Raw genomic sequence first — 18708 nt, forward strand, 5'->3', positions numbered from 1 at the left:
TGAAAAAAGGTCACTTTATTATGCCTTTTGCTTGGGAGAACATAAGTGCCCTTTAAAACCCTATTCTTTTAAGTACAAATGCTTGTGTTTACAAAGTATTTACAATTTCAGTCCTGCTTTCTTACATTTTTTTCAACACAATAGCTATCTGGTTGCAAAGTGAACAAAAATAACTGCCAAAAAAAAAAAAAAATCCCCTGCCTGTCACTGACTACCCAGCTTGGGCATCTTTGTCTAGATACATTGAAATAGGTGCCACCTTTAAGCCACCACCATGGTGGGAGGAACAAAGACAGACAAGCATGGTGTTGATGAACCACAAAACTTGGTTCTGCCCATCTGAGAACAATAGGGAGCAGGAACTGCTGCTAAGAGCCAGATATGAAGTATGGAGAAGCCAACAAAAGTCCCTTCCCCACCTTGGCACACACCAATCCAGAATGGTGGCTTTTAGTACCAAACTACACACAGGATGGGATGATGCACTTAATAATTGAGATGTCAAATCTCTTCTGATTTTCAATATTTGACTGCTACTTCTCAAATTTCTTGTCAAGAGCTCAAATATGAGCTTTAGGTTTGTTCCAGGACATACTGTCACATCCTTACAGACACAGGCCACAGATGGTGCAGAACAGACACAACAGGGAGGACACAGACTCAGTGCCACAGCTGTCTTCAATGCTGTCATACTGGCAGCAAAGATCTAATAGCCCTACTTCCTGGGCCAAAGAGTAAAACCAGCACAAGCAGGCTGCAGTACTGGTGTTGAAAATGGACCTTTCATTTTGGCCAATGTGTCAAATGAGGAGCCACTGTCAACCTGCCATGCCCATAAATATGCTGCATGAGTCACTTTGCCATGGTAAAGAAAGAGTGAGCACAGAAGTGTTCTCCCCTCAACTTCAGGCCTGCTATTGCAGCACAGTAGCGCTCCATCTAGCTGTCCTGTTGCTCAGGCAGGACTTTGAAATCCACAAAAAAAAGCCTACAAGGGATGGCACCATGCATGCCTCCCCTGAGAGGATGTTCAACTGTCCAGACTGAGCCTGGGGTAAGGTAGCAGCAGGAGTAAATTGGTCTTACTCCCAACTCCACTGTCACTCACTGCAACATCTGCAACCTGATGTCCATGGCATGTGGGCCTCATATACCAGCCCAAACAGGAACACTGGTGGAAATGTCTGGCACACTGGGTTCAAAGCCAGGCATCTTTTACAGCTGTGCAGAGATCATGTGGCCTTCAGAAGCTCCTTCAAATGAGGGCCTACCTCATGGGACAGAGCCAAGCAATACTGGTACTCTTTGGGATGAAGATCCAGTCAACATATGAGCACATGTAATGCAAGTCAGAAAACTCCCTGGCACATTAAGAAAGGTATACATACTAAGTATTTCAAAGTCAAACAAATCATTATAAGGGAGGTGCCCATAGTGGCAGCTCTGGAATGAGAAGTGGGTCTTCAATGGTCTGCTATCACTTCACTACCTCAGAAAGACCACAATGTATTCTCCCAAACCACAGTAGATTGTAACAAAGACGGTGTCTGAGCTAGCGTCTTATTTTATGACTCTGCACCTGCCAAGTGCTAAGTGGTGCACAGTAAGACAGAAATTCTAAGTGGCTTTTGAAACACACTGTGTGTACTGCCCTGGAGGAAAACCACAAAGTGAAATCACTGAGAAGGCATTGCCTCTGTCACATTTTTAACTGGTTACATACATAAGAAGGGGTGTTCAGCACAGGCCACTCTTCCTGCAGCTCAACATACTGTAAACGAAACTTCATGTGGACAGAATTTTCCTAGTGTGCCCATCTTATGTAGCAGAGCCCAGTAAAAAAGCAGTGTTCTTCATGTCAAAGCCACCTCTCCATGGTAACCAATCTGCCTCCCTCCTACTGGCATGGAGGCTTAGTGGGTGTCTTCAGCCTCACAGCAGGGACTCTCATCTGCAACTTGGGCTGCTGGCTTGGGCTATCAGAGCTGGCCGGAACTTGGGATGGGCTTGGACCCCCTGGGGTCTGTAGTGGGGCAGAAGCTGTTGTTACCACCTGCTGCTGTATGAGTTTCTGCTGTACCACCTGGGCTGTTGCAGTCACTGTAGGGATCATCTGCACCTGCTGCCCTGCTGCTGTTGCCTGGGTGAGCGTCACAGTCTGTGGAGAAGCCTGAGCCAAGAGGGAAGACAGGTCATTAGAATACAGCCCCAGACAACCTGCTACTACCACAGTGACAGTCACTGCACACAAGCAACACAGCCTCAGGAACAGCAGGGCTGGATCAGTAGGTGGGCTATATGGCTTCTTGAAATCCTACAAAACAACACAGCTTGAACAAAGAGAGTATTTTAAATACTGTTTTCCACTTAGGCAGAGCACTACGCCACATGGTCACACATTGCTCTATAAACAAAAACAGAAGTCTAGGGCTCTGGGTAAGGAAGAGAGTTCTATAGGTGATAGAACTCAATTTTTGCCCAGCTCTCATGCTGCTGGCATAGGTATGTGCTCCTCAGAAGTGATCCAGTCTTGTGGGACACGCCTAGGGTACCTGCAGAATGAGTAGGTCTAGGACAGGGCACAAGGTTAGGTCCTTGAGCTCAGTGGTCCTACAATAGCAGGTTGTACACTATGAAAATCAAGAGGGAGTCTCATCATTGACCTGTTTCCTAGGGATGGAAACCACAATTCTAACACAGTGCTGAGTCTATTAGTCTGTGATTGCTCAGGCACTATGTCTCTCCAAACCTTACCTGCTGAGAGGCAGATGCGACCTGCTGGATGCTAGCCACAGGTGTTTGCTGCTGGACAACTTGAGGAAGTTTTGCAACCTTAAACAAAACAAAAAACACAAACATAAAATTCAAAAGACTATCTGCACACGAATTTTTCTTTCTTTTCAGTTTGGAAGCAAAAATACAAAAACAATGGCAGGTGACAGAAGGGCAATTTTAAGTATGTCCACCAGGGTTCCAGGAGCTAGCAGTAAGAAGCAATCAACCCATTTCCCTAGCTAGCATTACACTGTGACTTGAGCTGATTCTAGTCACACACACACACATACACACACAAATTTATTTTCCCCCAAGGTAGGATCTCTCTGTAGCTCAGGCTGACCTGGAATTTACTAAGTAGTCTCAGGGTGACCTCAAATTCAAGGCAGTCCTCCTGCCTCTGCTTCCCAAGTGCTGGGATTAAAGGCATGGACCACCACATCTGGTTTCATTTCAATATTTTTAGTAAAACTCCAAATTTATGAGAGAACTTAGATTGGAGCAGGAATTGCTTATTTATCATTCTGTGAGTTCTTGGCAACATTGCCAGATATAGGGCTGAACAATGGTCCTGGACAGGCAGCACTGTATCAACAGACAGCAAGCTAGGCAGACCATGGAGCGCTGGGATCACACCAAGGCCCTCATTTAGAGGTGCATGAAGATTTCCTCAATGGTTTTTTCACTATTTTCCTTCAACCTGTAATTGAAAACTAACTATTTATAAAACAACTGCCCACTCTACTCACTTTGGGGAGGGGATTGTCAAGGTAGGGTCTCACTCTCTAGCCCAGGCTGACCTGGAATTCACTATGTAGTGTCAGGATAGCCTCGAACTCAGCAATCCTCTTACCTCTTCCTCCTGAGTGCTAGGATTAAAGGCACGTGCCACCATGCCTGGCTTCTGCTCACTTTTTGTGGACATTTCAATGCACAAGCCTCCTGCTATCTGTGTCCACAGAGGGCTTGGGTCATTTGTATCTTAATCTGTGCTATCAGGGACATGAGCCCAAAGAAGGAGCTCAGACTCCTAGAAAGGCTGCTGCTGGGCTCTGTCCTTTGTTCTGTTTTTGTATTACATTGTAAAACAGGATTGAAATTCCTAGTATGGTGATGTGGCATATATCAGGAGTCTGAGGCAAGATTGCAAGTTTGAGGTCGGTCTTGTCTAAATTCAAGGTCTTGTCTAAAAAAAGGGGGAGTTGTCAAATTATATTATGGTGGGTTTTTCTTTGGGGGGGAGGGCAGGTTTGAGATAGGATCTCACTCTAGTCAAGCTGACCTGAAATTCACTCCGTAGTCCCAAATTGGCCTTGAACTCACAATAATCCTCTTACTTCTGCCTCACAAGCACTGGGATTAAAGGCATATACCACAATGCCCAGGCTTATAGTATGTAGTTTAAATGAAAAAGCTCCAAATAAATTTTAGGTTTTTGTCTGTTTGCTTGATTGTTTGTTTGAGACAGGGTCTCAACAGATAGTTCTGGTTGGACTGGAACTCACTGTGCAAACCAGGCTGGCCCTGAACCTGCAGTGATATTCCTGCCTCAGCTTCCCAGATGCAGGCATTAAAGGCAAGAGCCACCATGTCTGTGTTTAAATTAGGAACTGGGAATGCAACTGCATATACAAAAAAAAAAGTTAAAAAAATTAGAAATTAGCTAATGTTAACTTGAAACTTAAAAATGAAAGATCAGCTTTACCAAATGACCAAGACGTGTCCCTGCAGAGGTGAGAAAAGACAAAGACCAATCCGGGCTTGGTGGCGCACGCCTTTAATCCCAGCACTCGAGAAGCAGAGGTAGGATCCCCGTGAGTTAGGGGCCACCCAGAGAATACAGAGTGAATTCCACACCAGCCTGAGCTAGAGTGAGACCCTACCTTGGGGTAGTGGGGAGACCACAGGCAGATCCTGCAACTACTGAGCAGAGGTACCCTGGCAGCTCTAGCCCAGAGCATTTGACATGTAAGAGCTAAGGCTACAGACCTTCAGGTCACAAAGGGCACAGCAGACAGGACAAAAAGTGGAGACCCAGACTTGGTAAGGAGCAGAGAAAAGAGCCATACACTACCCACAGTTGCAATCCTGAGAGACATATATTCCCCATTAAGTGAGAAAAACCAAAGCCACAAAGAATATACATCTCTCCCTCCCAAGAGGACTGAGCATAAAATGTTTGCCTCAAGCCTCAGGCTGCAAAGGAAGGAAATAGGTTTAGGGATCAGAAGAACATCACCTGAGACCCAAACACCTAAGTCACACCACAGAGAACACTCTGTTGTGCCCACAGGAGCCATCAGAAGCAAGAGACCACCTTCACCCAGGCCATGAAGAATTCCTACAAATAGAACCTTAAATAAAACTGGGTCACAGGCCAGGTGTGCTGGCACACACCTTTAATCACAGCACTCAGGAAGGTAGAGGTAGAAGGATCACAATCATACTGCAGATCACAGACCATTAAAAAAAACAAAAAAAAAAAAAAAACAACTGATCATAAAGAGGCTCATGCTGGAGTGCTTCAAATCAAGGCAGGGAACTTGAGGTACCAGTGACCATGACATCCCTGCAGCTGTTCAGAAACCCTTTCCTGTGTGTCCTTCTCTCCGCCTTTTGTGCTTCGGAAGCCAGGGACCAAGATCAGGGGTTGGTGTCTCCCATCATGGCAGTGTGGTTCTGGACAAGAACATAGTTCACAACCAAAAGCATATCATGGAACATCTATAATGTGTCATCAGAAAACCAGAGGCAGAAATTTCTCCCCAAAAACTGCACCTCCATTATTTTACTTGCTTGATGGTCTAGAACTCTCCACAGCTATTACTCATGTCCACATGAGAGGAATGAAAATGAACTAATTAACATAATAGATGGTGTTTTGAGAAATGATGACAAGAACAATGATGGATCCATTGACATGATCACAATAGATATTGGCCATCTCCTAGTTATATGCAAATGTGATCCATGACAATATGAGTGAATACTTCTAGTGATGCAAAGTAATTCATTTCCAACTACTGCTTACAAGTATTTTGATGAAATCCTGTAGTAATTCATTACACGAGAGTGAGAGTGAAATCAAGACAGAAGAGAAACAGAACAAGCTGTATTTTAATCTTGTTGGACAACAACTTAATGCATAACTTTTTTAAGGATACTGGATAATTATTACTGGGTGCTAAGGAACTTCACTGTAGAATGCTGCATATTTCTTGGTGTTAATTCATGCTACCTAAAAAATAAGACAACTTAGCCAAATGGAGACAGTAAAGGAATGGAGTGAACACCATGCTTCCATGGTGGTCCTGTCTCTAAGCAAATGTGTTCAGTGTATGTGATCACTTGCTTTGGGCAAATGGTTACACATTAGGCTATACTGAAGCCACAGCACAATAATGTCAAATGCTGATCTTAAGAGTCTGTATCTGCTGGCATTTGAGAAATGATACACCACTGGCCTCAATGCCCTTTTTCAGATCTTTAGTATTTTTTATATATATTTTATATTTATTTATTTGACACAGAAAGGAGGAGAGAGAATGGGTGCACCAGGGCTTCCAGCCACTGTAAACAAACTCCAGACGCTTGCGCCCCCTCGTGCATCTGGTTAATGTGGGTCCTGGCCTGGGGAATTGAACCTGAGTCCTTTGGCTTTGCAGGCAAATGCCTTAACTGCTAAGCCATTCCTTCAGCCCAGATCTTCAGTATTTTGTACAACTACTGCCACATCCTTACGCCTTTTCTGTCCCCTTCAGCTGGGAAAAATTGAATTTGAAAGTGTTTTCTAATCACTATCAGCTGTTTTAGCTTTCTTAATATTTGTACTTTACTCATTCCTAAGGCTTCCTTTTTTTATTTTTTTTAAATATTTTTTATTGTTTTTTAGGTTTATTCATTTGACAGAGAAAGAGGGAGGGAGAGAGAATGGGCGTACCAGGGCCTCCAGCCAGTGCAAATGAATTCCAGATGCGTGTGCCACCTTGTGCATCTGGCTAACATGGGTCCTGAGGAATCTAACCTGGGTCCAAACATCTTAACCACTTAGCCATCCCTCCAGCCCAGGCTTCCTTTTTTTGCAGTGTAGGCACTGTTGACTTGGTATAGCAGTTTTAAACTATCAGCTTGTCTAGTTTAAATGGAATATGAAAAGATTAAACATGGTAATTAACCTGATCCAAGTTCTGTTTCGAAGGAAGGAATGCTGTTTAAATTACCTCTTTCAGGCTGAATATATGAATTCATCCATTTCAGGGAAGAGTAGAAAAATAAGCCTAGGCCTCCGCCTCCGCCTCCGCCCTTGCCATGAACAGCATTGGGGAGGCTTGCACGGACATGAAGCGCGAGTACAACCGGTGTTTCAATCACTGGTTTGCCGAGAAGTTCCTGAAAGGGGACGGCTCTGGGGACCCGTGCACCGACCTCTTCAAGCGCTACCAGCAGTGTGTTCAGAAAGCAATAAAGGAGAAAGAGATTCCTATTGAAGGACTGGAGTTCAGGGGCCATGGCAAAGATAAGCCTGAAAACTCTTCTTGACCCTGAAGATGGATTCCTCACATTAGGAACAGAAAGGACTCTGGATTTTGTCAACAAAGGCTATTAAGATAGACGTGGAATTTGATGAGTTTGGGATTTTTGTTTCTGCATTCTGGATTTCCCTTCTTCTAAAAGATGATGAACTGTCACTCTTGCTTTAAGATGATTTCTCACTTGCAGAAATGTGCTAAAACTGAACAATTTCTTGGGATTTTGGTTGTAATACATGGTCTGTAATCAGCTTTAAACACACCTGTATGTAAGTAAGGATGAACTGGCCAAGGTGATCTTGATTTTTGCTGCAAAGGACCTTAGGTACACTCTACGGGGGTCATTGTACATGACAGCAGTCGGTTAGGACCTATTTTTCCTCTTAGGGAGCTAATGGTCTTAAAAGGGGCCCGGGCACTACAGTTCCAATCAATGGGGAGCACGGTTTCATTTTTATGTGGTAATAGTTGATTGCTGGTGGCCTGTGTTAGTGAAGGGGAGGAAGCTTTTAACAGTGCCTGCCTTAACCTGAGTTGGATGACCAACTCAGCGTTCACAGCATGGCTCACACTTACCATGCTTGGTTGCCAATGAAGAAGCACCTTCATTACAAAGACCTGCTACTGCCAGTTTTCAACTCAAGCTAATCTGCACATCATTCAAAAGGAAAAATGCTGCCTGTGGTCAGATGCAGATGTGGGAAAGGTGCTTGCTTTCATCTGTCTACTGTGCCCTATCTAATGTCTTTAATCATGAAAATGAAATAAATTGTAACATTAGTTTTTTAAAAAAAGTAAGCCTAAAAACCCTGTTGCTGTGAACCTTAGTAGTATTTGAAAGTAAGAAGCCACAGATTGTAACTTGGTTTGTTGGATATGATAGAAATGCTGTAAATGAAAACCCAAAATGATGACTGAATCAGAAAAAGAAACTGTATCAAAATTGCTTTAAGATGTATACAAACTTATATGTATTTGTATAAACAGTTTCCTGTGTCAAGTATTTGTGCAATCACAGGTGACTTGTAAAATATTCTAATAATATCTAATTATTTTTTAAAAATATAGTAAATTCAAGATATCTGACCAATAAAACTGATCATAAACCAGGCATGGTGACACACACCTTTAATCCCACACACCTGGCGGCAGACATAGGAGAATGAGAATCTCTGAGTTTGAGGCTACCTTGATACTACAAAGTAAATTCCAGGTTAGCCTGGTACAGCAAGACCCTACCTTGAAAAACCTAAAAAAATAAATTAATTTTAAAAACTGTGAAACTTAAAAAAACATATATTCTATTTTTATTTATTTATTTGAGAGAGACAAAGAGGCAGAGAGAAGGAGAGAAAGAGAGAAAATGAGAATGAGCGCATAGGGCCTTCAGCCACTGCAAATAAGACTCCAGACGCATGTACCATCTTGTGCATCTGGTTCACGGGGTCCTGGGTCCTTTGACTTTGCAGGCAAGTGCCTTAACCACTAAGCCATCTCTCCAGACCACTTTGAAACATTTTTAAAGGGCACACACGAGGCTCTGGTTTTAGTCCTCCGGTACCAAGTCATTCCTCTCACCTGCCAAAAATAATAAATTCAACACAATTTATAAGACCTTTCTTATTAAAAAGAAAAGAGCTATAGAGATGGCTTAGCAGTTAAGGGCTGGCTTGCAAAGCCTAATGACCCAGTTTGATTCCCTGTACCTACAAGGCCCAAGAATTCAGAAGACCAGAAATACTATCACGCTCCAAAGGGAGCTTAAGCGGGCCCCTGCATACCTCAAACTCCAGGCTTTACTCTCTGTTGAAAGCAAGTAAAGAATCCCTCTTCTCATTATATCAGAGCCCGCTCCTAATATAAAACTAGGTAAAAAGGGCATGAGATAGCCCTCAAGGATGGGAAATAAGTAATGAAGTGAACCACTTATTTGGTTTCTGTAAAAGCCTGCACCATAAGCCTTAATAGCCCACACTGTAAGCCTTAGTAGCTCACACCATAAGCTGTAGCAGCCCGCCTCAGACCACCAAGGTCATAGGAGACTGATACCACACTCTGCTACTCCCACCCAAGGACCTGCGTAAATGCTGACCACCAAGGTCATAAGAGAATGATTGGTCCACGAGGGGCTTGAACAAATTAAACTAATTGGCTTAGAAACTATGGGGTGGCACAAACTGACTGGCTCGCACCCCGCGGGCTCCTGATATTAAAAAAATGATTGGTCTAACGCACAGGCTTTGTTAGAAACCCTATAAAAACTGTCCCGTTCCTGCATTCGGGGCTCTGCAGTCCTCTACCCCTGTGCGGTGTACGACTGTGGGCCCCAGCGCACTTGGAATAAAATCCTCTTGCAGTTTGCATCAAGATCGCTTCTCGTGAGTGATTTGGGGTGTCGCCATATCCAGGCAGAGCGTGGGGTCCTCGTTTTGGGGGTCTTACATACCCACATAAGCCAGATGCACAAGATTGCACATGCATATGGAGTTCGTGTGCAGTGGCTAGAGGTCCTGGTGTGCCCATATTCATATGCTTTCTCTCTGTGTGTGTGCTTGCAAATTAATTAATTAAAATAAAAAAGTTAGAAAACCAGAGCCCAGCATGGTGGCACACGCCTATAATCCCAGCACTGGATGGCAGAAACTACACAATGAATTCCTCATCAGCTTGGGCTAGAGCAAGATCCTACTCTGAAAAACCAACAAAGAAAAGAAACTTAAATAAAGCTGTTGTGGTGGCACATGCCTTTAATCCCAGCACTCCGGAGGCAGAGGTAGGAGGATCATCATAAGTTCGAGGCCACCCTGAGACTACATAGTGAATTCCAGGTCAGCCTGGACTAGAGTGAAACCCTACCTCAAAAAAAAACAAAAACACCTGGGCTAGAATGAAACCCTACCTCGAAAAACCAAAAAAAAAAAAAAAAAAAAACTTGCTGGGTGTAGTGGTGCATGCCTTTAATCCCAGTACTTGGTTTTTTTTGTTTGTTTGTTTGTTTTGTTTTTTAGGTAGGGTCTCACTCTAGTCCAGGCTGACCTGAAATTCACTACGTAGTCTCAGGGTGGCCTTGAACTCACAGTGATCCTCCTACCTCTGCCTCCTGAGTGCTGGCATTAAAGGCGTGTGCCACCACGCCCGGCAAATCCAGGTACTTCAGAGGCAGAGGTAGGTGGATCACTGTGAGGAGTTCCAGGTCAGCCTGGACTAGAGTGAGACCCTACCTTGCAAAACCAAAACCAAAAATAAAAACCTTAACTAAAAGCATTAAAAGACCTAAGTAACAATTGATATATACTGGTAAATCAAAAACTAAGATTTTACCAAGTCAACTCTCATAAAAGAATCTATGTAATTTTGTCAGGGTGAGTGGCTCTGATCAGCTGCCCATCTATCTGCCAGGGAGGTGTAGTCTTATAAAAAAAAAAAAAAAGAATCTAAGTAATTCTACTAACTCTAACAGGGGTTGGAATGTGGTTATAAATTTTAAAATATGAAAGTAGAGCTGGTTGTGTTGGTGTACATCTTTAGTCCCAGCACTCAAGAGAGTGAGGTAGAAGGATCACTATGAGTTTGAAGCCAGCCTGGGGCTACACAGTAAATTGCAGATCAGCCCGGGCTAGATTGAGACACTACTTCAAAAGAAAAAAGGTGTGTGTGTAGGGGGTGCGGGCAGAGAGATGCTTTCTCAGTGGTTAAAGGTGTTTGCTTTAAGCCTGATGGCTCAAACTTGACTTCCCCACCCAGTACTCACATAAAACTAGATGCACAAAGTTGCATACATTCCTTCCTCTCAAATAATAAATACTTATTTTATTTTTTTTTGCTGGGCATAGTGGCACACAGCTTTAATCCCAGTACTTGGGAGGCAGAGGTACAAGGATCACCATGCGTACAAGGCTACCCTGAGACTACATAGTGAATTCTATGTCAGCCTAGGCTAAAATAAAACTCTACCTTGAAACCCTCCACCCCCCAAATTGATACTATTAAAGTGCTGGGCATGGTGATATTCACCTTTAATCCCAGAACTCTGGAAGCAGAGGTAGGAGGAACACTGTGAGTTTGAGGCAGCATGGAATTACAGAGTGAGTTCCAGGTCAACTTGGTCTAGAGTAAGACCCTACCTCAAAAAATAATCATCATCATCATCATCATCATCATCACAGAATATAAATTATTATTATTAAAGTATAAAGACCCACCAACAGCCAAAACATTCCTAAAGGACAGGTTAGAGAACATGCCTGTCAGCGGCCAATCATAGAGACTAAATCTGGCAGTGTAGGCATAAACATTTGACAGCCTGATACAGCCCAGAAGAACCACAGATCTCAGAATGGAGTGGATGAAGGATAGACATTTTAATCTAATGAACAGTCTTCAAAGTTGCAAGTAAATGGGGAGATCAAACTGAGCTGCTTCTTTTAAATTATATACAAAGGTCAACTGCAGGAGGATTAAACAACCGAGTGACAAATGAAATCAGAAAGCCTTAAAAGAAAACCACTAGCATTGGTGAGATGGTTCAGCAGTTAAGGCACTTGCCTGCAAAGCCTGATGACCTACGTTCAATTCCCCAGTATCCACATAAAGCCAGATGCACAAAGTGGTACATGTGTCTGGAGTTCATATGCAGTGGCAGGAGGCCCTGGTGTGGCCATTCATTCTCCTCCTCTTTCTTTCTGCACCTCTCTAATTGCAAGTAAGTAAATCAAATAAAATAAATACTTTTTTTTTTTTGGAGGGAGGGTCTCGCTCTAGCCCAGTCTGACCTGGAATTCACTATGTAGTCTCAGGGCAGCCTCGAATTCACGGCGATCCTACCTCTGGCTCCCAAGTGTTGGGATTAAAGAAATGCACCACCACACCCAGTTAAATACATTGATTTTTAAAAACAAAGGGGGAAAAAAAAAAACCTCGGACCCAGATTTCTCTTACAAAAAATCATATATATTTAAGTGCAGTGGGGAGGAAAAAAGATAGTATGGGAGTGTCAGGGCCTCTTGCCACTATAAATGAACTTCACACACATACCACTTTGTGCATCTGGCATGGATTTTTCTTTTTAAATATTTATTTACTTATTTATTTGAGGGAGACAGATAGACAATGGGCGCACCAGGGTCTCTTGCCACTGTAAACAAACTTTACTCCTGTGCCACCTTGCAGATCTGGCTTACGTGGGTACTAGGGAATAAAACCTAGATCCTTTGGCTTCATAGTCAAGTGCCTTAACTGCTAAGCTATCTCTCCAGACCATGGCCTAAACTTTTTTTTTTCCCAAAGTCAGGGTCTCACTCTAGCCCAGGCTGACCTGGAATTCACTATGTAGTCTCAGGGTGGCCTCGAACTCACAGCGATCCTCCTACCTCTGCCTCCTGAGTGCTGGGATTAAAGAAGTGTGCCACCACGCCCGGCTGGATTTCTTAAGATATGAAAAGTTCTAGCCAGAAGGGCAGATACAGGGACATCCCAGTATCTAAGAATAAAGCTTCACTCACCAAAAAAGACACTGCTGGGCTGGAGAGATGGCTTAGCAGTTAAGGCACTTGGCTATGAAGCCTAAGGACCCAGGTTTGATTCCCCAGAACCCACATAAGCCAGATGCACAAGGCATCTGGAGTTCATTTGCAGTGGCTGGAGGCCCTGATGCGCCCATTCTCTCTCTCTCCCCCTCCCTCCCTTCCTCCCTCCTTCTCTCTCTGTGTCACTCTCAAACAAATAAAAATAAACCAAAAATTAAAAGGGGGAGGGAGCACTGCTAAGGTCAGGTGTGGTGGTGCATGCTTTTAATCCCAGCACTTGGAAGGCAGCAGTAGGAGGATCATCATGAGTTCGAGGCCACCCTGAGACTACACAGTGAATTCCAGGTCAGCCTGGACTAGAGTGAAACCCAACCTCAAAAAACAAAATATACTGCTAAGTGTGAAGAGCAGCCAGCCATACACTACCACAATGAATATCCAGAATATGAACATAAAGCCAGCAGCAAACTTGACAGGTACCTCAGAAAGGAGACTTATGGTCAACAAACCAGCAAAACATGGAATCTCATCTGTGACTGGAAACAAGTTAGCAAGGAGCTCATGCTCCTCATTCCTTATAGCCCAGCCACCAGATTAGGACAGGGAATTCAGCTTCTTTAGAGCCCAGATGGGTCTGCAGAATCATAGCTGAGCAATGACACCATCTTGTGTGCATGGAATAAGCAGCACCACGCAGGGATACATGCTCAAACACAGGGAATGAGGCGGGCTACATAGCAGCATGCATCTGAGACCTCCCCTCAAGAAACTCCCATTACCATGCGCTCCAAGCCTGCCACTCTACATCTCCAGGAAGGACAAGACTGCAATGTGCAACCTCCTTGGCTGACTACTCCTTAGCCTGAGGAGCTTGGGTATGCTTACTCCATACTCCAAAGCCCCTCTCATCTAAGTTATATACAAAAATGGTGCTGTACTCACCTGGATCTGAGTCTGTACCTGCTGAGCCCCAGCCAATTTCTGGGCCTGGGAGATAGGTGTGGTCAGAAACTGGGTTTTAAGGGCTGGCTGGGCAGCATAAGCAACCTTCTGCTGTGGGCCCTGAGTAGCAATCTGTTGGGCAGTTAGCTGAAGACACAAGACAGTGGAAGATCAGAGAAAAGTGAGGACCAGGCTTCAAAACCCTCAGCAGCCTCCATGAACCTTCACCACATGATCTAAACACCTTCACAGCATCCTCCCAGGACAACTCCATGGTATGCCCATCCCTAGCACCACTCTGGTTTTCTGCCCTGGGCCTACCGTGCCCATCTCGGAGCATGGCCTTAGCCTCTATAGCCTCACTCAGTTATCCTTTCTACTGAAACTCAACAGTGGAGTGCTCCAGCATGCTCCTGTTTCTGAAAGCCCCTCTGGCCCCTTGCAGTCTGGCAAATCCACACCCTGCATCTGACTTGTGCCATCTATCCTCCCATCATCACTTCACATATACATTCACCTCAATAAGAACGGAAAACAAGTGTCACTGACCCCATTGGCAACTCCACCCTAAAGCCCACACCTCCCATAACCCAAAAGGATCCATCTGCTCTGGAACCTCATACTCAACACCAAGATGCACTGAGGCAAGATCCCACCCAAGGACTACCTTCTGCTGGACAGTGGTTTGGCCTTGGGCGACTTGTGGCTGAATGGCCTTCTGCTGCTGCACAGCCTGCTGCTTGAGCTTCAGCAGCTGCTGGACATGTACAGGTTGGGCAACGACGGTCTGCCCTGCAAGAACCATCAAGAGTCATGCTGGGGTGGGGGGCTGTTCAGGAAACAGAAAACCCTGAAACCTTACTAAGGCAAATACACTTAAGTGTTTCTGGCTCACATTTGACAGTTAAATAAAGATATGGGGGGCTGGAGAGATGGCTTAGAGGTTAAGACACTTGCTTTCAAAACCAAAGGACCCAGGTTCAATTCCCTAGAACCCACTTAAGTCAGATGCAAAAAGGGGCACATGCATCCAGAGTTTGTTTACAGTGGCTGGAGGCTCTGGCACACCCATTTTTTCTTATAAAACGATATAAAATAAAATAATTAAACAAAAGTAAAAAAAAAATAAGATACGGAAAATGTCAGAAACTTAATGATTAAGCTGGGGGTCAAAATTTGACTTGGAAACCTGAGGGAATTAACATTGAACTTCTGGATAACATGTGTGAAGCAGTGTTAGAATGGGACAAGGTAAGACTATAACCACCTCCACCAGAAAAAGCTTACGCGTGGGAAAAAGATATAGTAGGGGAGAGAACTGTGGGGAGGCACCTGTTGCTTTCTGTGGCTGCCCGATTGCCACGCTGATCCCTGCGACGTTCATGGGCAGAGTCGTGACCCCTGGTGAGGAGACCACAGCTGCTGGGACAGACACCACGGGAGGCTTCGCTAAGGCCACCTGAGCTGGCTGGGGCGTCTGAGTTTGCATCTGCCCTTGCGCCTGCAGCTGAGAAGTGGGAACCCGGGTCTAAACAGTGGAAATAATAGGAGAATCCAGAGAAATTGAGATATTGTGTGCCTTTTTAAATATTTCTGAACAAGAGGTCAAAGACACTAGAAAATTTATAAAAACTGACGAAGTCAAACAATAACAGTGGCACATAGGAGAACATAAATGAGTCATACACTGGGAATATCTACAGTCATGACACTAACACAGGCTCCTTTCCTCACCAAAGATGCCTAGGGACAAAGTTTGCACAAGACCAGTCTATCAACCCTGTTGCCATATTCTGAGCTCTAAGTGTGTGATGCTCACCTCTTCTCATTTGTCTCCCAGTCATGTTTGTCAATGCACTATTCTTCATTCCTAGATCACGATCATGGCCATAATTGTCCATCTGAAAGTCCCCCCACAAGGCAATCTGCTCCTATCTATCTTGCACACTACTACCAAGCACTTTTCTTCTTAAATAACCTTTTTACACATTTGTAAAGAGTGAAGGGGAAAGGGAGGGAGGATATGAACGAGGATGTGTCAACTTGATGGGATTTGGAATACCTAGGAGACATACATCTGGACATGTCTCTGAAATAGTTTCCAGAAAGGTTTAGCTCAAAAGGGAAAACCCACCATGAATTTGGGCTGGGTATATAAACTAAATAAAAGGGTTTTTGTAAAAGACGGGCCTGAGGTATGGTTTAGCCAGTAAAGTACTTTCCACACAAGCACCAGGACCAAAGTTCAGATCCCCAATACCCATATAAAAGCTAGGTATGGTGGTGCACACCCGTAATCTCAGCACTGGGGAGGTAGAAAAAAAGGCTGATCCTTGTGGCTCAGGGGCTAGTCTAGACCAACTGGTGACCTCCAGGTTCAGAGGGAGAGACTTTCTCAAAAAAAAAAAAAAAAAAAGACCCGGGTATGGTAGTGCACACCTTTAATCCCAGCACTCGAAAGGCAGAGGTATAAGGATCACTGTGAGTTCAAAGCCACCTGAAAACCCAGAGTGAGCTACAGTGAGACCCTACCTCAAAAAACCAAAATAAAAAAAATAAAATAAAATAAATATATCACTAGACACACAGTACAGAGTGATTGAGGAAGATACCCAAATGGTGATTTCTGCCCTCCACAGGCATCCATATCCACAGGAACATGCATTGTATACCCCACATGTACAAAAGGGAAAGGTGGAGGGTGGAGAAGAAACTGGAAAGTCTGATGAGCAACTACATTCCCAAATGCAGCTGCAATGTGACCAGCTGCCTCACACTCCCACCCCCATACTTTTCCCACCACGATGGACTATGTCCTCAAACTGAGCCAAAATGAACCCCTCCTTCCTTAAGTTGCTTTTTTAGGTATTTCATCAAAGTCACACACACAAAAAAGAAAAACTTAACACACTTGATATTCCACCTTTTGGATGCTCTCTGTAATTCAGTTAGTAAAATTTCTAGTCATAGACACTTAATCTCATCATCATTACCAACACAAGTGGATGCTCTTTGTAATTCATTTAGTGAAATTTCTAGTCATAGACACTTAATCTCCTCATCATTACTAACACAAGCTCCTATATTCACTACTGCTTTGTAACAGCCCCATTATTTCTTTAAGACTCAATAGCACTGTTGGAGTAAGTACTATGCACATGTTTGTAGTTTAATTATTAAAATCTACTCTGAAGCACGTTGTTCGCTCCCACTTGGCCTGAACTAGCTCTTACCATTCTCACATGTATTTTTATGAATACAAGCAAGGCAGGCTTCTTGCAGCATCCTTGGACTCCCTCTCTTGTGGAGGGGGCCCTCCTGCAAAAATCTATACAAAAGAGCCAAGTACTCACAGAGCTGAACCTGAGCTCCTGAGACCCCAGTTCTAGCTCAAATGTACTGGACAGGTATAGGTTTTGAGCAGGTAATGAGCACTTCTGTGCCTCAGTTTCTTCACCTGCAAAAGGCAGCTCACACATAGTACACCTCCCCCTGCCTAGAGGGTCTGAACACCAGATCAGATATAAGTGCAAAGTACCTAGGGCAGCTCTGGTCAGGTAAGCCCTCCTGAAAGGCAGCTATCACTTGTACCTAGAGTGATAGCTACACCAAGCTATGCTCCAGTCAGACTGCTATGACAACAGCACATTGAAGTTCATGGAGCATGTATCACCCCAAGCACTTGTATTCTGTTATATTCCTTCCTGCAATCCCCTAAAGGCTCTGCCTTCTGCCAAGTGGTTATGGGTGAACTGGCTATAGAACCTAAGAACTTCCTCATGCCTGCCTTTAGTACCCTAAACCCTAACCTCATGCCTGTTTTTCATGTACCTGCACTATGCCTTGTGCTCCAGCCATACTGGCCTTGGTCCCAGCCCTCTACTGCAAAGCAGAGGGACAGCCTGCGTAATGTGCCCCAACCCATTGCTTGCTCTCCACCATCCCCCAATCATTCATTCCCCAAGTGGCCTGGTGACACTTGGCCAGTTCTCTAAGTACTACTAACACAAGATGCCACATGTACAGTGTCTCATCCTCTCTGGTGATAAATCAAGTCCGTGAGGGTGAAAAATCACTGCTCCTGCTTCACTTCTTAAGTCTGCGGTGACAGCTTACATGCTCCTGAGCAAGCAATAGCAGTCCAACTGAAATGCAGAGACACTGCTCTTGGTAAAGAAATGTTAAGAACTGGAACTTACAAGTCGGGCCACCTGGAGGTTGGCCACTGTAGTGCCTGTGAGCAAAGCCCCAGGCCGTGGGGCAGTGACTGTGGTGAGCTGGGGGCTCTGCTGCTGCTGAGGGGGCTGCGGCGGCTGTACTTGTACTTGTGCTGGTGGCTGAGGGGGGCCCGGCTGGGCCTGCGGTGGTGGGGGCTGTGGTGGCAGCTGCATTTTCTGTTTCTGCATCTTGATGATGTGTTCCTGAAACCCAAATAAGGCATGTTCTCCTCCACACAAACTGACTAAGTTACCCTTCTGCCTCCCTAAGTACCCAGGTGTACATTAGCTCATGTATAGACGGCATACTGTCCCCATGGCCAAGTGGCCATTGAATAAAAATCAGTATTTCATCAAAGAAACAGGAGACAATGACCCTGACAGATCACTAAATTCATAACAAGCTTTATAAGTTCTTATCCTTCACAAGTTATTTAAATAAATTGTAATAACTTAGTAATAAATCTAATGTCTTCAAAAGAAGTGAGAACATCACAATATCAAGCCAGGTATAGTGCATATGCCTGTAATCCCAGCAGAGGTGGAGGCATGCAGAATGAGTTCAAAGCCAGCCAAGACTACATAAGATCTTGAAGCAAAGATGAAAGGAGGAGAAGTAGTTAAAAAAAAAAAATGTTGAGGCTACCCTGAGCTAGAGTGAAACCCTACCTCGAGCCCCCCCCAAATTTATTTTTAAGAAGTGGGTTTTGTTTTTCAAAG

At 44.3% G+C, this 18708-nt stretch overlaps 2 protein-coding genes and 1 pseudogene across 15 annotated transcripts in view; 2 read left to right on the forward strand and 1 right to left on the reverse strand.

Annotated features, from left to right (window-relative positions):
* Ep400 (E1A binding protein p400) overlaps positions 1-18708 on the reverse strand; it is a 209566-nt gene continuing 190858 nt past the window's right edge. For 12 of the 14 annotated variants that reach the window (XM_045156107.1, XM_045156093.1, XM_045156098.1 and 9 more), the window contains 6 exons: positions 17971-18192; positions 15104-15299; positions 14439-14563; positions 13772-13918; positions 2755-2832; positions 1-2170 (listed from right to left, as the gene is read on the reverse strand). In XM_045156107.1, coding sequence (XP_045012042.1) covers positions 1898-2170; positions 2755-2832; positions 13772-13918; positions 14439-14563; positions 15104-15299; positions 17971-18192 — 1041 coding nt within the window. In that variant the 3' untranslated portion in view covers positions 1-1897. The remainder of the gene's footprint in view (positions 2171-2754; positions 2833-13771; positions 13919-14438; positions 14564-15103; positions 15300-17970; positions 18193-18708) is intronic. The other 2 variants (XM_045156095.1, XM_045156100.1) reach the window with 2 other exon arrangements.
* Positions 5336-5749, forward strand: LOC123462754 (annotated as a pseudogene).
* LOC101603351 (TP53-regulated inhibitor of apoptosis 1-like) lies at positions 7084-7345 on the forward strand. Its single transcript, XM_045156109.1, has one exon. It carries the CDS (start codon positions 7084-7086, stop codon positions 7312-7314), a length of 231 nt encoding a protein of 76 aa, XP_045012044.1. The 3' UTR covers positions 7315-7345.

Source organism: Jaculus jaculus, chromosome 8 (assembly GCF_020740685.1).
Source record: "Jaculus jaculus isolate mJacJac1 chromosome 8, mJacJac1.mat.Y.cur, whole genome shotgun sequence".
In the NCBI taxonomy this organism is placed as follows: Eukaryota; Metazoa; Chordata; class Mammalia; order Rodentia; family Dipodidae; genus Jaculus; species Jaculus jaculus.

Coding starts and splice junctions, on each gene's coding strand:
- LOC101603351 (XM_045156109.1), top strand. CDS start 7,084: ATGAACAGCATTGGGGAGGCTTGCACGGACATGAAGCGCGAGTACAAC.